Raw genomic sequence first — 23,446 nt, 5'->3', positions numbered from 1 at the left:
GACATTCCCGTACAATCAGCACATATAATAGTTCGACCATAAAGACTCCGAAACAGGTGTTCCAACATAAGTATTTATAGGCAGTCCTTATTTAACACCTACTAGATATACCAGTTTCAATGTTACTTCTCAAAAGGAACTCTTAACATTATCAAAAATGTAAAGGTAAAATGAATTTTGTGACAATATTGTAATCCTCTGAAAATTGTTTCCACAAATCAAGTTTGTATGTAAATAATACAGCCAAAACAAGTTTAGCTTACAGGAAAAAAATCCTTTTTGTTCACATATATAATTTCCCTGGGGCTAGTGTTACTTATCACAAACATATCTAAAAAATTTGATATCTTTTTCCAATATGTCAAGAGAGTCTCAGTTCTTGAGCTATCCTCATTCTGGTGCCTCAGAACAAGCTAGAATACAACTGTAACAGATAATGGCAAGATTCATCCCCACAAGTCTACTCTATTCCTCAACAACTTGGATTAGATCTGCAATATTCTGGATCTATGAAGCCCCAACAGGCCCATTTCCATTGCTCCTCACACGAATTACAGCCATAGTTGACCTCTTGTCTATTTACCAAAGCCTAAATATACTACCACAATCTTAATGGTATCATATTAGTGTGTAGCCTCATGTTAAATTAATGTAGATGTAGGTCACCTCAAGCATGTGTTGCGATTGTTAATAGTCAACGTGTATCAGGACATCTTGTTTTGGCTCATGTTAGACATTTTATTTTTAAGATCACTCTCACTGAACACGAAATACTGTGGAAAGTAAGGGCTCATAGGTCTCGTAATTTGCTTATTGACACTCCTTTATATTTCATTTCATGCTTGTGTTGAACAAATCTATCAACCGTTCATTGTATTACTAAAAGATCGAACGCTTTCATACAGATAATGCCCACTTTTAACATGGCTGCCCACCACCGCTTTCGTGGTATGAATTGCGCAGGTAAATTTGAAATCGGAAAAAGTACATGTGGCAGGCCCCTCACCAGGTAGGTACAACGTGTAACAAACTATCTATCGTGCACAACAAATGGTCTGCTAACCCAAATCCACTGAGGATGAAACGTGTCCCCTGACAAGCTGCTCATTACAGGCCCGGAGCGCTGACGAACCAGCCGTCAGACATTTCGATATTTCATGATCAAGTCAGAATAAACTTGACAATTTGTGTTTTTCATGGTGAACGTGAAGCAGAAAACGACTCTCAAAATATATCTGACATTGTCAGTGCTGTCAGACAGGGGCTAAAACTCGCGATCAAGTCAGGGTCAAAAGGAATTTTCTCCATGGTGGATGTGTCAAACCTCTGGTTAGCCACAATGTCTGAAGTTTTGGCTCGCGATCTTATTCACCACTGACCTCGTACGAGAGAATGCATTGGTGCATCGGATAGAATAAACGATAAGCTTTCCGCCGATACTACTCTTGCTTGGAGATCTGAACTAGTATTTGGAGATCTACAGGGCCTAAATCAGCCTTTTGAAGTATTTTAGCCTATGAACCCCTGCCTTTCCCCGCAAATTTTATCAGCGAAATAATATTCAGAAAACACTCACCGTCATGTAACGTGCCAATGATTAACGGGGTTTACAATTTGCATGCCAGGGGCAGAATTAACCTTTGACCTATTGACATTCGAAAGTTTGGAAACGATTTACAAAGGCTGTAGCGGGCTAATAGGTGTGAAAAGTTGATGGGATGGTACATAAGTATGTGTACTATATGTCCGCTTAAGGACTCGACGCAAGTCTTCTTTGTTTTTGTGTTAATTGGAAGTAAACTCTCAGCCTTTGTGTACGCAAAATCCTCTGACGTCACACCGCGTGACCTCGTACCGGGAGCAAATGACAATGCAAATAGCCATTTATAGCAGTCGAGGGTGGACAAGTAACGTAGGACACACCTCATCTAGACAGCTGTTGAAAGCCTTTTAGGTGTCCACAGAAGGAATGTTAGTTATTCTGAAGGGAACGTTTAATGCTTGCAGTTTCATGTAGGAAATATTATATTTTGTTGAAATGCTGACAGGTGCCCGTCGATACACACGGTTTGCTTACGTTTTACACACGGAAGTAAACATTGTGACACGTGCACTATGTTGTTATTTTGCCATATTGGACGGAATGTCAGTTTGTACTCAGAATAGTGTCATTTCTCGAAATAAATAATCGCGAACATGCTTACATAAGTCATGTAATATCATAATAAGACAATGTTGGAAGTTTGTTTTGAGACAGATAGTGTTTTTGTGTGCGAAGCATTCAGAAGGCGACAAATGTACGACTGAATCATGAATGGATACGCCCCCTTTACCAAACACAAGCATAAACGTGATCTGGTGACAAAGCGAAAAGTTGTACAGTAGATACAGCATTATTGGAACGTTGTTAATCGAAAACATATGTTGATGTCTATTTTTAAGGTAGCGTTGTTGTTGACGTTGAAATGACATTGATTTCCAAGAGTAGACCATGCTTCACAACATCGACTTTATGCTACGTATTTGATTTTCCGCATATACTGTTCATTTCAAACTGTATCTCTAAAATATTGTGCTCATTAATTTTAAATGTTAACTGAATCACAGTATTTTGTAAATAATTTATGCTAGCATGACACACTGAATGTCTTTCATATCCGGAAATTGAAAGGTGCTTATTTTCAACACAAAATAAGTATTATATTGAAGTTTCAGATGTCGGGTAAACACAATCTCTGAAAAGTATAGCTGTTATCTTCTTATGACCAGATATCTATATCACTATCTGTAACTGTTCTTTCAAAATGTGAAGTTCTAAATTTATTATTTATGATGGCATTTCAGGAATGAGCATAGGAGTATAATGTTTCGTTTAATGTCGCGAGACAGTTTTATTTCACTTGTCAGGAGGTATGAGTAGGTGCATATTCGGTTATTTGGATTTCAGAATGTTGTCAAACCTGGCCTGTTTATCTTTAGTGTGATGGTGTATATGATGCTGTGTCAATGCCTGGTACTGTCAAAATAATCTAAATATTGCATTGAAAGTCGGTGAAACAGCAGATTTCATGCTGTGAAGATTGAATAGTTTACTTTATCTTCCACAACTACACTACACTTAATGTTTAAGACATTTATCATTGCTAGAAGTGTTTTATAGTTGTATGCTTTAATAGATGTAAGTCAAGAAATATATTCAATAGGACATATTATTTTGAAATATTTTGTGGATGTTCTCATGGTGCTGGATTCATGTGTATATTAAAGTATTATTTTCAGTTTAAAAGTTTTGAAATGGGTACCATGAAAGACATCTACACAGATTAAGCATGTCCCGTTCAGACGATGATATTCTGCCCCAAATAAAATGTTGGTAAAATCCTCAAATAATAATGTATTATTTCTCAAGTCATGCAGCTGTTATCATAACTGATGTTATGGCTCCACAGAAGCTTACATTTCATTGATACAAAGACCAATAGTGAAGAAGAGGCTAAGCCCGGTTGTAACATCACTGCATTGAACACAAGGTTAAAGTACATTTTGAAAATAATGGGTTATACATTGTATTAGAAAAATAACAACTTTCAAAAAAAATCCCATTCCTTTTTCTCTGTTATCCTTCTAAGAGCACTTGGTTTTGTGTTCCAGATAAATCTTTGATGTAAATGAATTAAGCTGACTGACTGGAATGTCCTTGTAAAATGCAAATATTATGGATGACAACTTCTTCTTTATTGTATGTCACAACATTTCTGGGCTATTCCTTGCCCCCTCGTCAGGTGAATTGAAACAAACAAGGTACATCAATGAGTATATATACTAAATGTACAAGAAGCCAGTGTTGCATGTATATACAATCAATTGGATAAGAAACAGGAGATGAAAGAGTGAGATGTACAGATAAAGGGCATAGTTTATACAAGAGAAGAGTTTATACAAGTGATTAACAGATGTGGGTAGAAGCCAGTAATGAGCTAATTGACTTCCCAGGCACTTGGGAGATACACTCCTTGATCCTTGTTCAGCTGAGGTTGTAATTGTCTGGCTCAACCACAGCTCACTCTTTCATCTCCTTTTTCTTATCCAATTTATTGTGTATACATGCAACACTGGCTTCTTGTATATTTAGTATATATACCCATTGATGTATCTTGTTTGTTTCATCCATAATATTTGCATTTTACTTGAACACAAACTTCTAAATAATAATAATAATGTATTTATTAAGCGCGCCTAATATCCACCATAGAGATGCTCAGTGGCGCTGTGACAATATTGACAATAATGCCTCTCAAGATCCTGGAATGTCCTTATTCTTCATGTCAAACATATCATTTGACACTTGTTTTGTGTTTAATATTTCTTACGTATAATGGGGTGGTGGGGTAGCCTAGTGGTTACGGCGTTCGCTCGTCACGCCGAAGACCTGGGTTCAATTCCCCACATGGGTACAATGTGTGAAGCCCATTTCTGGTGTCCCCCGCCGTGATATTGCTGGAATATTACTAAAACCGGCGTAAAACTGAACTCACTCACTCACTCACTCTTACGTATAATTGGGTGGCATTGAAGTCCAAGGCCATTCATTAAAAAAGATATGCATAATGATGTCCATATTTCCCAGAATATGCATATGTTGTCTACCTACGAAGAATTGAGTTAGAATTGATTTTCAGTAACCCATGCTTTTCATGAGTGAAGATAAACACAGGTTCAGGTGGTCAGGCTCAATGATTTGGTATTGTATCCCAATATTTGTAGATAGATGTCTTTAATAGAATGGTAATACAGTCTACCCGGGTTTAAGCGCCACCATTTGTCTAGGAAGATTTGGGTGTTAAAACCAGTGAAACCATTCTAGTTCGTCAAAACCAAGTCACACATGAAGATGGAGCTTGGGTTGTGTACATGAAGATGGAGCTTGTGTTGTGTACATGAAGATGGAGCTTGGGTTGTGTACATGTTGAATGAGTTGTTTGTTTTCTGGTTCACATCTAGGGCCAGACAAATATTCACTCACTCCCACAGTTCCAGTGGGAAGTCCATCCCTGTGTAGGTCCCCACTACTTTGTTGAATTGCACAGATCGATGCTCATGTTGTTGATCACAGGATTGTCTGGTCCAGACTCGATTATTTACAAACCGCTGCCATATAGCTGTAATATTGCTATTAAACGAAACTCACTCACTTGATCAATGGGGATACTATGAAGTGTCAACTATGTCAATGAGCCTGACCACCCGATCTGACAATTGTGGTGAGAGAAGACTAGCACAGTTAGCATTTCGAGTCATTGACCTGTTTGTGTTTCCCTGACTTGTCACTTTATAAGTCATTGTGATGTAGCTGGCATGTTTGTGACTGCAGCGTAAACACTCATTAAGTTTGCAAGCTGAGCGTTTGTTGATCACAATCGGTCTTTAGCTTTGATATGATACCTCTCACGTAACTGCATGAAAATCTAAGGTCACCGTCACAAGAACAGACTTAGTCCAATCTGAAAGGATTCATGTGTTCTTGAGCCAATCAGATGTCAGCCTTAAAAAATGATTTGGCTTTTTTACCACTATCAGGGCTACAGACAAGGGCCGTATCGGCGTATGTACGGATAAAAAATATACACAATACGGTAGGAAATAATTTAGAAAACGTAGCAGATACGCACCACAGCAATTGTGTACAGTCTTAGAATCATTTACAGACATATTTATCTGAAAAAGTATTGTTTATTTGTTTATTGACCGTTTACACCAGAGTAGCAATGCTGTCATGCATATATGAAACGAAGCACAAGTTTAATGATAAACCATTAAATTCCATTCAGTACTCTAAATGTACTCTTATTGTTTTCCAGTACTCATATATTGAAAAAATACGGAGAACCTACTCCTGATGTTGAAAAATTATCTGGAGCCCTGACTATAATTTTAAATCTCTATCTCAGCCAAAGAAACCAGCCATCAAACACAAATATACACTCAGTGGTGCTTAGAAAGGAAGGGGCTGTGTAAAATATCCACAATATATTAGTCCAGCATATACTTTCAGACATGACTATCTATTTCTAGATGCAGAAATTAGATATGAATGAGTGTTTCACTCGGTAATAAGGAGAATATAATAGCCTTGATGCTGATTGGCTGATTAGAAATTAACCTGACACATATTGTTAAAAGCAGCTTTAAACCATACTCAGGAACATGACTTGAAAGGAGTGCTTGTAACACTAAGCAACATCCTATTCCTATGACTTTGGTCAGAAATCCCGAGGACCCATCTGCACCATAGTTCACCTCAGTGCTATCTTTATCTCAGCACATCATTTGTAAGAGACATTTGCTGGGGTGACTATTTAGGGGGAAACAACTATTGCGAAAGCGATAGTCTGTTGCTGGGCGCATATTTTCCATTGAGGCCCAAGATCGCTCTAAAACCTTACCTACCTACCCACCTACCCACCTACCCACCTACCCACCTACCTATTTTTTGCGGTTTCCATGGAAATCTGACTTAGGCTGTGGCTATGTGGATGTCATCTTGTCCGGAGCATATCTTCCAAACTATACATGCTAGCTTCATCAAGCTTGGTACACATATCATGCATGATCCCTAGATGTGCCTTGTTGGGGTTAGACCCAGATATGAATTTTATTTTTATCCCCGGCAACATGTTTTGCGGGGGGTATTAAAATGGAATCCATGCGTCCGTGCACATTTGTCTTTTCCGGAGCAGAGCTTTAAAACCGTTCAATATTTCTTCACCAAACTTGGCACATAGATTGGTCTGGTGGTGTACTGGTGCCTTTTGGTAGTTTTGGATTTCTGAATAAAATATCTGTGCATTTCCATGCCAACAAGTTTGACTTAGACTGAAACTGGTGGTAGTGCTTCGCTATAGAGCAGAACTTTTAAAACCTTTCAATACTCTCCTTCCACTTTTTATATACACACCAAAACATTTGACATAATCATAACTAGTAGACATATTCATGAAGAGTATTTTGCCATTGCGGGGGATATTGATGACTTTATCTTCTTGTTTCTCCTTGAATTGTCTCATTTGAAGTCATTTCCCAAATGAATGTTTAGTTTATATGAAATGAAAACAAGCTGAAGTAGTTTCAGTCTCTTTTAATAACTGACAAACTTGAAACCCCAGATAAGTTTAAGAGGTGACAAGGGCAGATAACTCTAAATCAAAGTGAACGAATCTGGTACTTCCTGTATTTTGCACTGTGCTTTTATCAATGGAAGTCAGTTACTAAACTATCGATAGTCACACATATATTTCCGTTTCTACCATCGATTAATTGCTATTGGAGTCTCAACACTTGCAATGCATCATTACAACCTTACTTGTTGCTGAGACCGCCTCCGTGGTGTAGTGGTTAGAGTGTCCGCCCGGAGAACGGAAGGTCGCGGGTTCAATCCCTGACCGCGTCATACCAAAAAACGTTAAAATATGGTACTTGTTGGTCCCTGCCTGGCTCTCGGCATTAATGGGTACATCAAGGACTGGTCGGCTCGGAGTCAGTATAATGTGTCTGAGTGGGGTATTCATGCTTCACTGTGGCATGGTATCTCAGTGGGCTAGCACTATAAAACCAGCTTAAGTCTGGGCTAGTACAAGCAGCCGCACATACACATACACACGCATGCACATCGTCATATGAGCGAAATATTCTCAAGTACGACGTTAAACCCAAATTCACCTCACCTCACCTCACCTCACTTGTTGCTGATCTAGCACTTGGCATTATAGAAATGAAACAAGGGATTGTAATGTTTGAGTAGTCAAACCTTGCTACAACCTCACCTGTGAGAGTAATTTGATTGAGTGGTTGTATTTATGAGCATTTTATTGAAATTGACTAAAAACCAAGTTAGGCAGAGTTTGATTCAGGGTATTTTTAACAATAAATATTTACCCTAGATTATTGAGGCAGACAAATAGCATGAAGGATGTATCATTGACTGTTTATGTATTGCAGGTGTAGGCCATCGCTATGGAGGATACTGTCCGAGCATGTGTGTTGACCGTGAAATCTACCACCTGTCAAACTGAAGGCACGGGGTGTGGCATTGTTGTTGACACTCGCCATGGTTACGTCATCGCCCACTCGTCTGTTCTAGCACCGTTTCTTCTCAATAAACCGGATATTCTCAGGAAACTGGAATCATGTTCCAAACAGCAGATTGATCTTTCTGCCATCTTACATGTCGGCATTGAGGTTATTTTGGAAAAGCTTAACCCAAAATGACTCCAAAACTACGGAATATTCTTTGAAGAACTATAAAACAGCCTTGGTAAATACCAACATTCAAGAAAAATACCCCAAACAAAAAAATCCTCACCGGAAAATTAAGGTCCTTGTTCAAATGTTTGAGGTTTGAACATGCCATGAAACAATTAATGCCGGAAGGGAACTGGAAATTTGCAGACAATTCCAAAGAATCTGGGCCTAAGTCAAGTCCAAATGTACCTGTTGATGAATCTGTTGATGGAGAGGATGAGCAGATGTACAAATTATTGCCCTATTTTGTTCTGGTCCAGCTGAACCGATGGAATAGTTATAATTCAGTCATGAGAGTACGTTCAACCAAGTGCTGTCGGATTGGGGAACCTGTGGAGCTCCTCGCAACACCTTTCGCTAACCTGTTCCCAGATATAATGTTGAATTCTGTGAGCAAGGGGATCATCAGCAATCTTTCAGGGAGAAATCATTGTTTAATTTTGTCTGATGCTCGCTGTATCCCAGGTTCTGAGGGAGGCCCGTTGTTTACTCTTGGAGGCAGTGATGACTCGAGGTACATACCTAGACAAATTTAGTGTCGTAAACGTTCGTTTGTTTGTTTGTTGTTTCACACACAGGGGCTTGTATTGCTGAAAATAATACGTGCTAGGTCTAACACTCGTTCACTGATAGCCATCTAAATATAAAGAAGTACTTCTTTATCCACAATAAAGTAGTATTTCATTTCATGTAAATGGCTACAGGGGTGGAAATAACTTTAAAATTGCTAGTGTACTCTGGTACAGTGGCACATGTAAAATCAATTGCCCTGATAATTTTTCCATCGGCCGTTTTCTTGTTGATTTTTTAAAATAAACAACATAATTAACATTAGAAAGTCAACTGGACACCGGTACAGTGTGATATACAAATTTGCTTGCCCGACAGAAAAAAAACACTGGACTCGGACGTCGGGCAATTGGTTATTTCCATCCATGGGCTATCAGTGAATGAGTGTTGGACCTAGGACGTTATTATTTTCAGCAATATTACAGCTATATGATAGCGGTCTGTAAATAATCAAGCCTGGACCAGAAAATCCAGGAATTGACATCACAAGCATCATTTTACGCAGTTGGGAAATGATGACGTGCATCAACTAAGTCAGCGAGCCTGACCATCCCATCCTGTGACTTATTTCTCACAAGTATTGGTTGCTGAAGATCAGTCTAATCCAGATCATGGGTAGTCTGATAAATGAAGATACTTTTGGAAAATAATTGTTACTGACTCAGTTTGGTTTTACGCCGCTTTTAGCAATATTCCAGCAACATCACGGCAGGGGACACCAGAAATGGGCTTCACACATAGTACCCATGTGGGGATTCGAACCCGGGTCTTCGGCGTGACGAGCCAACGCTTTAACCACGAGGCTACCCCACCGCCCCCGAAAATAATTGTTAAGTGAAATGTCTGCTTTCAGACCTCCAGACAAGCTGCACATTTTCATAAATATGTGCAATAAATCCCAACATTTATAGTTGTTTACATAGAATTGCATAGAAATATTCATGACAATTATGTAAAACCTGATAGTAAAACTGTGAGTTACCCACTGTTGCCATGTCAGTTTGCAAAGCTGTTCTTTTGCAAATATTTCTACAGTAAACTTTGTTTATGGTGAAGATACTTACAACAAACTGACTGATAATTATAATGAACTGGGGTATTTTTGTCCTGGATACATGCTTTATATTCCAAAATGTTTATAACAATTAATAATAATAATACTTAATTGCTTGACAAAGGAATTCTTTTTACAACAGTGAAACATACAGCATGGTTAAAACAAATAAAGCAAAGGAAACACGATCACCTTAAACACAAATACAAATAAACAGGAGGAGAAGGATAGCCAGTGTGTACTGTACGAGAAGGAGTAGACAAATACACTTAGATTGTGGCTAGGTCGAAGGTTTATTTCAAAGTTTAATGCTAACAGGTGTTAAAGATGTTTGGCACCTGTGGGAACTACTGTTATATGGAATTATTGTTAGTGGCGGCATTAATGGGTACAACAAGGACTGGTCGGCTCAGAGTCGATATAATGTGTCAGCTTCACTGCGGCATGGTATCTCAGTGGGCTAGCACTATAAAACCAGCTTAAGTCTGGGCTAGTACAAGCAGCCACACATACACATGCATGCACGTCGTCATATGAGCGAAATATTCTCAAGCACGACGTTAAACCCAATTTCACCTCACCTAATATTAGTGGTGCCCTTGAGCTTGTTATAAGCATAGTTTACTGTATGCTGACAGAAGGTACGCCTCACACATACATTAACTCTACTGCAGTGGATCATGCACAAAGGATACACCTTGACATTGTAACTTGGACGTGTCACTGTGTGTCTCATTTCATGAGACATGAGACATTTAACTCTTTAGGCTGCACATGAACAGATGCAAGTTAGGAATCCCCTGAAACAACATTTCAAACAATTGTTTTCTAATGCACTGGTTGCAAGAGGGTAGAAGAAAAATAGAGAATACTACACGAGATCTCATTACATACGAATTATATGAAACGAGTGTCCTTCCTATGGGATCATAGGAAGGTCACGAGTTTCGTATAATTCGTATGTAATGAGCCCGAGTGTGGTATTTTATTTATGTTCTACCCTCTTGCAACCAGTGCATTAGAAAACAATTGTTTGAAATGTTGTTACCCAGGTCTTACATGCATTAAATTGACAAAATAGTGTATTCTTGTTAATATTTTGGTTTCAAACTGAAACCGGTTTCATAAAGAGGTTGCGGAAGAGTTTTGTACTGTAGTACAATATTTGCATGACATCACACAGTAATGACGTCACTGCCTTGGTAAGCGACGTCACGATGCATGTCAGTTGTCATCGCCTCGTACAGCCTCCTACAGTAAACTACTCCGTAGCACCCCGTTTCTTGGTTTGCAGTTTCTTCATTTGGCAAATATCACTGGTGGAAACATTGCGTTTATGTTTTTCGACGGATATAATGTCTCTGTTCGTCTCACAATTAAACAGCGACACTGCAACATGCTCGATGTTTACATTCCCACAATGCATTTAAGTTGTAGAATGAATGAATTCACGTGTTTGTTATGAATGAAAATATAGTTACGCCAGAATGTGACCTAATTGAGAGGTCATCTGTTATCCAATCAAATCGTTAGAATCTCGGGTCAAGTCGTTACGACACAGGTCAACAGGTCAACAGATTAGTATGCAACTACCCATACGTTGACCACATGGGTAATAAAGAAAACTATCAATTCTCAGTGTGAGTGATAACATGGCTTGGTACTTCCTCTGAAGCAGTGGGTGTTGGGGGCCTGTAGCCTAGTGGTTAAAGCGTTCGCTCATCATGCCGAAGGCCCGGGTTTGAATCCCTGCATGGGTACAATCTGTGAAGACCATTTCTGGTGTCCCCTGCTGTAATGTTGCTAAAAGCAGCATAAAACTAAACTCACTCACTCTGACACAATGGGAGAGCGGAGGTCGCGGGTTCGATCCCCGACCGCGTCATACCCAAACACGTTAAAATATGGTACTTGTTGGTCCCTGCCTGGCCCTCGGCATGAATGGGTACAACAAGGACTGGTCGGCTCGGAGTCAGTATAATGTGTCTGAGTGGGGTATTCATGCTTCACTGCGGCATGGTATCTCAGTGAGCTAGCACTATAAAACCAGCTTCAGCCTGGGCTAGTACAAGCAGCCGCACATACACATACACACGCATGCACGTCGTCATATGAGCGAAATATTCTCAAGCACAACGTTAAACCCAATTTCACCTCACCTCACCTGACACAATGGTTCCAAGTTCACCAAGCAATAGTTGCACTATGGCTGTCGTAACTCCTATTCTGTAACATGGACCTACGACACGTAGCTCTGTAATCGATCTGTGATAGGTGAACCTGGTTTTAGAAGTTGTAAATCTACAGATCACAGTATTCTCCAGGTTTTGATTTCTTCCATTCCAGACATTTAAGTGGTATTGTTGTATCGTCAATGTGTTGGAAGAACGGAGAGTGGCTCGGCTTTTCCCTGGCTTGCTCAATACATGAAGTGCTTGGCAGCATTCCACGGCTGGATGAACAAGTAGACTATGAAGTTGAGTTGAGGAAGAGGCAGCAATTTCCAGGTTGGTAAATAAATATGATAGACCATGAAAAATATTATTTGACAGTATGATGTACCAGTTAAGCAAATTTCTTTCAAAAGTAGCTTGAAGTATTAATACTTATTTTTAGTTCAGATGTTCAGATTCCATCACATAGAACTCTGAAATATACCTAAGGCCAGATCAGTTCAGTTTCTGTTTTAGAGAGGGTTTTTTATCCTGAAATAACAGAGGCAAGATGGGGATAAAATGATATTCCAAAATTACACATTTTAAAAAACACAGTCTATGTCTTTGTTACAATGTTAGTCCTCCGCAACTTGTTGCTCCATGCTTGTTGAAAGAATTAATGAATTTGTTTGAAAAGTCTAATAAAAGAAATGATTTCAAGACACTTAACAGTTGGCTTAATCATCACATTTTGAGTTCAACAGAAAAATCAATTTCCACTGTACTCAGGATGGGGTAGCCTTACAGTTAAAACATCTGCTTGTCACACTGAAGACCCGGGGTTCAAGGGTTCAATTGCCGAGAAGACCTGGGTTCGATTCCCCATATGGGTACAATGTGTGAAGCCCATTTCAGGTGTTCCCTGCCTTGATATTGCTGGAATATTGCTAAAAGTGGAATAAAACCATACTCACTCACGTGACTATTGCTAGTGAGTGAGTTTTATGATGTTTTTAGCATTATTCCAGCAATATTATGGAGGGGACACCAGAAATGGGCCAGGGTGGCGTTGTACAAAGCAACCTAGCACTACGACTGTCGGAGGTCGGTGTTAAGGTAGGGAGTTTTGATCATCTTAGCGCTAAGGCTGCTTGTACAATGGCACCCTGGTCTATTACTACCGGGGTAGTACAGTGGTGTTGTGTGTCCCAGCTGTGTCTGTAGTGACATCATCCAAAACCGTGCTCCACAGGAGATATTGCATGTGTGAGATCAAACGATATCTCCTAGGAGACATTGTCTTGACAGTAGATTTTGTACAGTGCCCTGACAATGCTGTGATGTCATAAATTTAATGACGTCACAATGCTATGACATCGCTGCACTGCAAGTCTAATGGCAGTACCATGTTCAGAGATGTGCATTTTCATTGAAAACTAATGAAGAGTGATATTTGATGATAAATCGAATTTCACCCTCGTGTCTATTGATATCAAATATATCAACACTCGTTGATAAAAGTAAAAATATCCTCGTCAAGCCTCAGATATTTGTAACTTTATCAACTCGTGATATATTTGATATCAAAAGACACTCGGTGAGATTCTCTATTTGTCAATGCATGATATTGACTCATGAACTGCTCTCCTCCAGTAAACCATCCACCTCTGCTTGTCCAAAGTGTTTGTTTAGCTTGCTAGAGAAATTACACAAACTGGAGAAGTGGTGTTTATCTTTGCTTTTAAGATATTTGAACTGTAAGGCCAAATGTATGTATATGTAATGTCTGATGGTATGATGTATCCAGGGGGATTGAACCAGGTACTTTCTGTTCTCCAGACAAACACACTATCCACTAGACTAAGAGTGAGTGAGAGTGAGTTTAGTATTATGCCGCTATTAGCAATATTTCAGCAATATCACGACAAGGGACACCAGAAATGGGCTTCACACATTGTACACATGTGGGAATCAAACCCGGGTTTTCCGCGTGACGAGCAAACGCTTTAACCATTAGGCTACCCCACTGCTCCACTTGACTAAGAAGTGCTTAATGAAGTAACATAGCTAACTTATTAATAGTGTGTTCGCTGTTTGCCTAACAAATTTACATAAGCCTTGGAGAGAGCAGGCTTAACATAAGGGACTTAGCATTAAGGTATTTTGCATAATCCTTGCTGTAGGTATAATGCTTGGTGACTTGCTGATTCATTCTTGACTCATGAAAGTACATATTGTTTCTCTACAGGGAATGATGCAAGTGTTCACCAGCAATACAACACAAGATAGATCTACCATCTACTGTTTTGATTTATAAAATAGTGTTGACGAAGATTGCAGTAACTTGGCCCAGTAAATATTTTGGATGGATTTACTTCCCTGCCCTCCTGACACTAAACAAAACATGCATAAATTAACCAGTTATGTGAGCCAAAAAAAGCTGACGATCGCAACTCCCCCATGCAGACTTCCCATATTGAATACTGACTTTCACATACACAGTGCAAATTAAGTATCGTGTGACTTGCATGATTGTAAGCTGGCATTACTACACATTGTCTGCAGGGCTCCAGATCATTTTTCAAAATCAGGAGAACGTACTCCATATTTTTGCAGTATAGGAGTACTGGAAAACCTTAAGAGTACATTTCGAGTATAAGAATTTAATGGAGTATCAGTAATCTTGTGTTTCCTTTCATATATGCACCACAACATTGCTACTCTTGTGTAAATGGAGCAATAAACAATAAAATAATACGTTTTCAGATAAATACATCTGTAAATGATTCTGAGACTGTACACCACTGGTGTGGTGCGTATCCGCTACGTTTTCTAAATTATTTCCCACATTTCCTCATGCATATTTTTTAGCCGTACATACGCGATACGGCCCTTATCTGAAGCCCTGGTCTGTCATATACATGTTTTTACTTTTCTTCAGAAGCAACAAAACCTGTAGCTTAGACTTGGTTATCATAGTAACTGTACATTTCAGGTAGCTAAGGAGACCTGTGTCACTTACAACCCAACTGTGTTTATCACAGATGGAAGAAGTTGTTAAGCTCAAGCCTTAGATAGAGAATTGTTTTAGAAGCTTATTTGACTACAAATATCAGAAATATTTCAACTAACCAGTTCTACTTCTTTGAAGCTTTTTTAGAACCAGTTCTAAATGAACCATCTGAGTTAAACATATGAAAATAATAGTGTAAATAAGGAAAACATACTACCTTATCAGTTGGTTTATATTACATTAAGCGCAATGGGTTTGTTTGTTTCTTCTTGGCTGGAGTAGGAAATAAAAATTTTGATTGAATTTGTGTCCTTGAAATCTTTTCCTGAAATGATACCAGTGCTTTGTAGACTTTGTCTTGAATTTTTAATTCTGGAATTTGATGTGTTACTGCAAGTTGATGGCTCAAAATATTATCTCTTGTTTGACTGTTCCAAACTCAATATGTATGCATTGTGATGTTGCTGGAATATTCCTGACTGCAGTGTCGAAGCAGAGGCCAAAAGTATATTCTGATGGATAAACTAACAATCTCTAAAAGTAAATTGTGGTCACAAGATATATGGTCATGAATTAAAATGCTAATAGATCACTGTTGTTTGAGTGAGTGAGTTTAGTTTTACCCCACACTCATCAATATTCCAGCTATATGGCGGCTGTCTGTAAATAATCGAGTCTAGACCAGACAATCCAGTGATCAACAGCATGAGCATCAATCTAGACAATTGGAATTCGATAACATGTGTCAACCAAGCCAGCGAGCCTGACCACCCAATCCTGTTAGTCGCCTCTTACGACAAGCATGGGTTACTGAAGATCAACTCTAACCCGGATCTTCAAGGGTCACTGTTGTTTGCGATAATTTGATTTGATATCGGATGTCAGAGTTCTGACAATAAAAAACATTAACCATTTTCTATTATTACTGGTATGTTTTTCTTTTATAGGAACCAAGAAAAGTATGTCCTTGACCTTGGGAGAAGTTCCCCTGCTGAAGGTCGGACCTTCTTGGGGGTCAGGGGTAATACTTGGTCAAGGTCAGGGGTTGGTCATCACCTGTTCACATGTCATCAAGGATTCTCACAGCCATACAGGTAACTTAATGCATACATTTTCTGCAGAAAGAGGAATACAATACATGGAACTGCAGTCTGTGCTGACACTATGGTACCTGCCATACTTGAATGTCGACTTGCAATACCTAAGATAGCTTTGTATAAGCGGGACCTGTGCCCCACTTCACAAAGATAGCTATCAAACCCTATGTCGCAAGCCTATGTTAAAGTATGAGAGTTAAGATCACCTGAGCACAACAATAGTATGTGCAACATGACCCTGGTCTACTTATTCGTCAGAAAACCAGAAACACTGAAAAGTCACCCACAAACATGACAAGCACGGTCAGTTCGTTGAAATGTAGAATGGTAACAATGATTCTCATGTTGAGTGCACAGCTGAAATCTTTATTTAGGAAGATTACAATTTTTGAAGATCAATGAGGTCTTATTGGGCCAAATTAACACAAGTTAAATTATATCTTCAAACAGAGGAACAGATAAGCTGTGTATCTGCGTAAATTACACAAATATTCATGTGAAAACTCAATATCCTATTACGTCTATTGCGTACATGTACGCTTGATTTTTGTAAATACTCATTACATTTGATCTTACATGCGTACACACAAAAATGTTAAGGTATATTGAGAGGTTCTATTTCAGCACATGAACTCGGCAACTTGCAGTCTTTCTTATCGTTTCTCATATTACTGATCAAATATAAACAACAAACACCTAAACAAACATTTAAACTATGTTATTTTTTTACAATTAATGGAAAATGACAAAATACCCAACTGAGTTTGAGTGAGGTGGGTACAATTTATTTGGTTACTCAAAGAAAAATTAGTATACCCAATTGAGATAAACACAAGCGCGTACATAACTCAATGACCCAAAAAGTTATCTGTAGCTCTGTTCAAAGGAAGAGGACTTCAGAATTTGTAGAATAAATTGTCAAAAAAGGAACATGATCACAATTTCTTTTAGTTGAATATATTTAGGGCTCCTTGCCTCCTTGCTATTTCTGGCTTAGTTGAAGACCGCCTCCATGGTGTAGTGGTTAGAGCGTCCACCTGGAGAGCGGAAGGTCGTGGGTTCCATCCCCGACCGCATCATACCAAAAGACGTTAAAATATGGAACTTGTTGGTCCCTGCCTGGCGCTCGGCATTAATGGGTACAACAAGGACTGGTCGGCTCGGAGTCAGTATAATGTGTCTGAGTGGGGTATTCATGCTTCACTGAGGCATGGTATCTCATTGGGCTAGCACTATAAAACTATCTTAAGCCTGGGCTAGTACAAGCAGCCGCACATACACACACATGCACTTCGTCATATGAGCAAAATATTCTCAAGCACGACGTAAAACCCAATTTCACCTCACCTCACCTCATCATCTCATCTCTGGAAGGTGCATAGCCCTGAGTGGTTAAAGCGTTGGCTCGTCACGTCGATGACCCGGGTTCGATTCCCCACATGGGCACAATGTGTTAAGCCCATTTTCTGGTGTCCCCCGCCGCGATATTGCTGGAATATTGCTAAAAGCGGCGTAAAACTAAACTCAGTCAGTCAGTCATCTCATCTCTGGCTTAGTTGAATATCAGGCAGCATGACAGGAATGACAATGTGAATTGTCATGTCTAGTGATGTTTGATTGATAGTTTCCTATTGTCATGAACAAAGTTTCTTTGTTTGTTCACCCCTAATGAGACCCGTGAAGATCCGGGGTAGAATAGGTCTTCAGCAACCCATGCTTGCCACAAAAGGCGACTATGCTTGTCGTAAGAGGCGACTAACGGGATCGGGTGGTCAGGCTCGCTGACTTGGTTGCCACATGTCATCGGTTCCCAATTGCACAGATCAATGCTCATGCTGTTGATCACTGGATTGTCTGGTCCAGACTTGATTATTTACAGACAGCCGCCATATAGCTGGAATATTGCTGAGTGCGGCGTAAAACTAAACTCACGAACTCACTCACTCACCCCCAATGATACGATATAGTGGGCACAATACAAGAAATAGCAGTTATGCTATGCACATGGAAAATACATTTTACTTGGCCTTTATGCCTTGTTATGTATAACGCGGACGTCTCGTAACGCATATGGCAGGGGATGACTGTATTTCCATTTGTTATGAAAGCCAGTTGTATACCTTGCAATGATCACCTGTTACAGTGCAGCTGAAGTCAGCACCTCGCAGTCCTCTCCAGCCGTGCCAGGTTCTGTACAAGAGTCCTGTAGGGACACAGTTTGACCTGGCCCTTGTCTCATGCACCGGACTGGAAGCACACAAGAGTTGTCCCCCCTTAGCTTATCCCACAGAAGGTAGAGTCATGACTTGTTTTCTGTTAATCAAACCTACTGTGCAGGAGTCTTAAACTTGTCACATCATCCCAGACAGGATGTATCCTGGTATATTCTACCCAAAAGTGAGTGAGTTTAGTTTTAAGCTGCTTTTAGCAATATTCCAGCAATATCACAGCGGGGACACCAGGAATGGGCTTTACACATTGTACCCATGTGGGGAATTGAACCTTAGTCTTTAGTGTGATGAGTGAACGCTTTCACCACAAGACTACCCTACCACTCCCCTACTCTATAGAAGTAAAAGAACATCAGATTCTTTCATATTACTATGTGTTATCATTACACTATAAAAGAACTGAGTGTTCTTTAACTCATGGGGCGGCGGGGTAGCCTAGTGGTTAAAGCGTTCGCTCGTCACGCCAAAGGTCCGGGTTCGATTCCCTCCATTGGTACAATGTGTGAAGCCCATTTCTGGTGTCCCCCGCCTTGATATTGCTGGAATATTGCTAAAAACGGCGTAAAACCATACTCAGTCAGTCAGTCTTTAACTAATTTTGGGTAATGTATATGGCATATGTCCACTTTACTCTAAATGTGTTGATGACTACAATGAGTTGAAATACTGATCTGACAATGGGTAGGTCAGTGGGTAAAGTGCTCATCATGCAGAACGTTGGGTTCAAATCCTCATATATATAATGTGTGAAACCCATGGTCTCGTATCACCATATTGCTATAACTGGCTTATTGCCAGTGTTAACCATCCAAGACCGACTGGGTTTTTTTCTCCTTCAGTCAACTTTGAAATCTTGCCTGTAATCACAGCTAAGGCCAGACCAATTACATTTCTTGTTTTACGGATCCGCCTGTCATATTGTTTCAAGAATAAGAAAAAAAATCCAAATAAATTTTCCCTGCTCAAAAATCAAAAAAATAAAATCGTTTTTTAGATGTTTTATTGGCCAAGAATGTAAATTGTTTTTCTTTTTCTTTTTCCCTCTGCCTTTAGATTGTTTTGCCCCATACATACTTCATAAATTGCGAAAAAATCATCCAGCAAAATACTTTGAGTATTTAGAAGGAATATTACTTTTGACTGGTGATTTATTTTTATTTTTCCCTCCTGCCTTTCAACCCTTTAGGTTTTAAGAGGACAAAAAGCATTGGCTCAACGTAAAACAACAAATAAAATTTGTCTGGCCTAATGAATAAAATTATACATATTAAATGAGTGGCATTTCAGATAATGAGCTGATATGAATAAATTACAGTCAACAAATTCATTGTGAGTCATACTTAATGTTTATACAATGACTTGTTTGTATTATTCAAAGGATCTACAGTCTATGTTGTTGGCCATGCTACATTTGGTGAGGAGCTTGACCTTCACCCTTCAGTGACCTCTGGTGTTATATCCAAAGTGGTCAAGGTCAACAATATTCCAGTCATGATTCAGGTGAGATTCAGTATTCAATGTTCACAAAATCTCTTCATTATTTAAAATAAACTATTGCTAAAACAACTGAAGAACAGAGTCTCTCTCTACATCTAATGTCTAACCGTCTGCCGGTTCCTCTCTCATACTCAGAGCGTTCGCTCACACCAAAGACCTGGGTTCGATTCCCGATGTGGGTACAATGTGTGAAGCCCATTTCTGGTGTCCAACACCATGATATTGCTGGAATATTACTAAGGGCTGCATAAACCCAACTCTCTCACTCTCATTATCCCCCGCCGCGTGTTTAGCGCGAATCGGGGATATAGTATTAGGCTCCATCCGTCCATCCATCCGTATATATGAATTAGAATATCTTAAGAACCGTTGACTAGATTCTTTTCATATTTGGTACCTAGGTTCATCACAGTATAAGAAAGGTCACAGTCAGGTTAGGTAACCTTGACCTTCATTTCAAGGTCACAAGGGACTTTCACCTTTTACTCTTGTCAGCGAGATATCTCAAGAACCGCTCACTAGATTTTCTTCATATTCAACACCAAGATTTATCTAGGAAAGGCACAGGACCCAGTCAATTTTGTTGACCTTCACTTAATTTTCAAGGTCACAGCGAGACTTTGAAGATTTCAGTATGTTGACCTGCATGTTAAGATGGTCAGCGAGATATCTCAAGAACCATTCTCTGGACTTTCTTCATATTTGACACCAAGCTTCATCTAGGGAACGTGCAAGGCCCACTCAATTTTGGTGACCTTCACTTAATTTTCAGGGTCACAAAGGCACGTTGAAGATTTTAGCATGTTAAATTGCATGTTAAGATAGTCAGCAAGATATCGCAAAAAAACATTCACTGGACTTTTTTTCATAATTGACACCAAGCTTCATCTAATGAAGGCACAGGGCCCAGTCAATTTTGGTGACCTTCGCATAATTTTCAAGGTCACTGCGACACTTTGAAGTTTTCAGCATGTTACCCTGAATTTGCTGGATTTTCTTCATAGACATTCAAGAATTCCCTTGAATGTTTTCCAATAAGCAATTTCTTTAGGACCATTTTTGCATATTTCATACACTATGACAATCGTGTCAAGCTCAAAGTCAGTCTTGAAAATATTTATGTGTTTGAACAACTAAAGAGAAGATATCAAGAGAGGTTGACTGGTCATGTTTTTGTTGACATTGAACTTCATCTTAAATTTTCATTACTTTTTAAGTTTGATTTGATAATTTACGGCGGGGGATTATGTCACCTTAGTGACAATGTTAGTTCTCAGCTAGTGATCGTCTGCCGCTCACTTTGTTTCAGACAACATGTGCTGTCCATCCAGGGGCCAGTGGAGGGGCAGTACTGGATGGACAGGGACGTCTTCTGGGAATTGTCGTCTGTAATGCCAAGTATGTTGACAAAATTATTCATTTTCATATTGGTAAGTCAAATGTGTAATCAGAAACAAATATGGATGTGCTGTAATTTGATAGATTGAAAATATTTCTAAAATTGGCTTCGAGGTTACAGTTATTCCACAGTATTGCATGTGTCATCTTCTTAAGTCATTAAAACACATTGTTGTGAATATGGTACCAGTAACATACCTTACCTTAATAATCACTGACAACTTTCTCAGTATCAAATTAATAACTTAATTAATTAATTGAAACTTGGCTTTGGAGAAATTTGATCCTAAAACAAATCTTTATAAAATCCAATCTTTTTCTCTGGTATGATACCTGTTGTCTAAAGACTTATTCATATCTCCTTATGGGTTTGTCTCAGATGAACTTTCTAACTGGCCAATCAACATCAAAACTTGTACATTCTTGGTATGAGGTTGACCTGTAAAGATATAGGATAGAATTGGTCCTCAACAGCCCATGTTTGTTGTAAGAGGTGATAAGGGGCGGTGGGGTAGCCTAGTGGTTAAAGTGTTGGCTCGTCACGCCGAAGACCCGGGTTCGATTCCCCACATGGGCACAATGTGTTAAGCCCATTTCTGGTGTCCCCCGCCGTGATATTGCTGGAATATTGCTAAAAGCGGCGTAAAACTAAACTCAGTCAGTCAGTCAGTAAGAGGTGATAAACAGGATTGGGTGGTCCAGCTTGCTGAGACTGGGGAAATGCTTGTCATCGGATCCCAATTACAGAGATCGATGCACAAGAGGCACATCAGTGGATTGGCTATAAAGCTGAAAATATTGCTGAGTGCAGCATTAACAACAGACAAACAGTATGAGGGGGAAAAGCATTCAAACGTGTGGTGAATGTTGTGTGCAAGTTCTTTGGCATTTGTGCACCAAAACTGGTGCATGAACAAATGTATATTGGCGACAGCTATTGATGAAAATTTCCAAATCAAGGTAAAAATTGAAGCAGAATAGTGTTTGAAGCTGGTAAGAGTTTTTGCTGATGTACCCATGCTTCCTTCATTTAGACTGATTGGTCAGAAGAGTGCAGAGTTCACCTGTTGCGATTTCCTTGGGATGTGTCCTTAAGACTTGACAGAGTGACATCATTCCCCAGTACAAGATCAGATTTGAATGTGATTAACTCTACACCTGTTACAGAGACACTGACACAGGCGCGAGTTTCCCTCATGTCAACATGTGTGTACCTGTAATCACCATCTGGCCGGTGATAAAAGAGTATATACAGTCTGGAGGTAAGTTAAAACATTCAATACAGAATCTATAGACTGTAAATCTTGAAGTAAATACAAGTGCCATCCTAGGCAAAAATATGTCATAAAAATAAGGCATCACCAAATAAAGATGAGCCCCCAACCCCAACCAAATGAAATATCATTAAATGGATGTATGTTGGCATTTTTAACAAAACATGAATAAAGAAATACCATGATACAGCATTAGCAGTTTCAGTCTGTCACAATGTTTGCTTGTAACAGGAGTTTACACATTTTTTCAGATGCCAATGTTTTGAAATACCTCAACCTGAAGAATGCTGTCATCAACCGACTCTGGACTCTGGGGACTCCAGCAGCACCAGGTGAGACTGCAGCTTCTTGCCTGATTAACGTAAAAAAATTAACGTACTTGGTGTGAACAATTATTCTTCAATCCTTTTTTGAATGAGTAACTCCAGCTTATGGCACCACCTTGTTGACTTAATGCAAACTTAGTTAGCTGCCATTGACACGGAGTAAAAAGATAATAGTTTAGCCCATTTCTTAAAGATTTAACTCTAATTAAACAGGCATCATTCTCAGAACAAAGGATGGCAAGTTGCAGTAATAGATTTTCTCAAACAAATACCATTCAGTATGGTTTGATTGTTTAGACAAACCTTTATCACCTGTTGTTTCTTTTGGTTTCAGGTGCCTGTTTAGCAGAAAGCCGTTTATGATCCTGGGTTTTCGCTAAGGCGTAAAGAGTTGTCTCCCTTAGCTGAATCAACCCTTCATACATGTCGGACAATATGGCCATCAGTTGAAGAATCAAAAATCATTTTTAGTTTTTACATTTATTTTAACAAATATTATTCCAACATTATTTGCCCCAGAGCTGTGATATAC

General features: G+C 39.3%; 2 protein-coding genes across 10 annotated transcripts in view; one reads left to right on the top strand and one right to left on the bottom strand.

Annotated features, from left to right (window-relative positions):
- LOC124286756 (flocculation protein FLO11-like) overlaps nt 1–1,602 on the bottom strand; it is a 41,540-nt gene extending 39,938 nt beyond the window's left edge. For 3 of the 4 annotated variants that reach the window (XM_046723177.1, XM_046723180.1, XM_046723179.1), the window contains exon 1: nt 1,064–1,087. The gene's annotated coding sequence lies outside the window, so the exon portion shown is untranslated. Of the gene's footprint in view, nt 1–1,063; nt 1,088–1,576 lie in introns of those variants that run through there. The other variant, XM_046723178.1, reaches the window with a different exon arrangement.
- LOC124286759 (peroxisomal leader peptide-processing protease-like) lies at nt 930–23,446 on the top strand. Of its 6 annotated transcripts, none has more exons than XM_046723188.1 (10): nt 930–1,009; nt 7,996–8,812; nt 12,269–12,429; nt 16,039–16,185; nt 18,332–18,481; nt 19,798–19,919; nt 21,226–21,314; nt 22,482–22,576; nt 22,840–22,920; nt 23,249–23,446. In XM_046723188.1, the coding sequence occupies exons 2-10, from the start codon at nt 8,406–8,408 to the stop codon at nt 23,275–23,277; spliced, it is 1,281 nt and encodes a 426-aa protein (XP_046579144.1). In that variant the 5' UTR covers nt 930–1,009; nt 7,996–8,405; the 3' UTR covers nt 23,278–23,446. The 6 variants fall into 6 exon arrangements, with proteins under 6 accessions (XP_046579144.1, XP_046579141.1, XP_046579142.1 ...); XM_046723185.1 differs by lacking the exon at nt 930–1,009 and adding an exon at nt 1,861–1,971; XM_046723186.1 differs by lacking the exon at nt 930–1,009 and adding an exon at nt 1,861–2,013.

The sequence above is a fragment of the Haliotis rubra genome, unplaced genomic scaffold, assembly GCF_003918875.1.
Source record: "Haliotis rubra isolate DU_JTF1 unplaced genomic scaffold, ASM391887v1 Scf390, whole genome shotgun sequence".
Lineage (NCBI taxonomy): Eukaryota > Metazoa > Mollusca > Gastropoda > Lepetellida > Haliotidae > Haliotis > Haliotis rubra.
The sequence above is the reverse complement of the archived record's forward strand: the minus strand, read 5'-3'. Positions and strand labels throughout refer to the sequence as shown.

What these genes read in the sequence shown, in the direction of transcription:
- LOC124286759 (XM_046723188.1), top strand. Translation starts at nt 8,406, where the DNA reads ATGAAACAATTAATGCCGGAAGGGAACTGGAAATTTGCAGACAATTCC. An exon ending in ATATTCCAGTCATGATTCAG is followed by an intron (nt 19,920 to 21,225) that starts GTGAGATTCAGT and finishes ACTTTGTTTCAG; the next exon opens with ACAACATGTGCTGTCCATCC. An exon ending in ATTGTCGTCTGTAATGCCAA is followed by an intron (nt 21,315 to 22,481) that starts GTATGTTGACAA and finishes CACCTGTTACAG; the next exon opens with AGACACTGACACAGGCGCGA.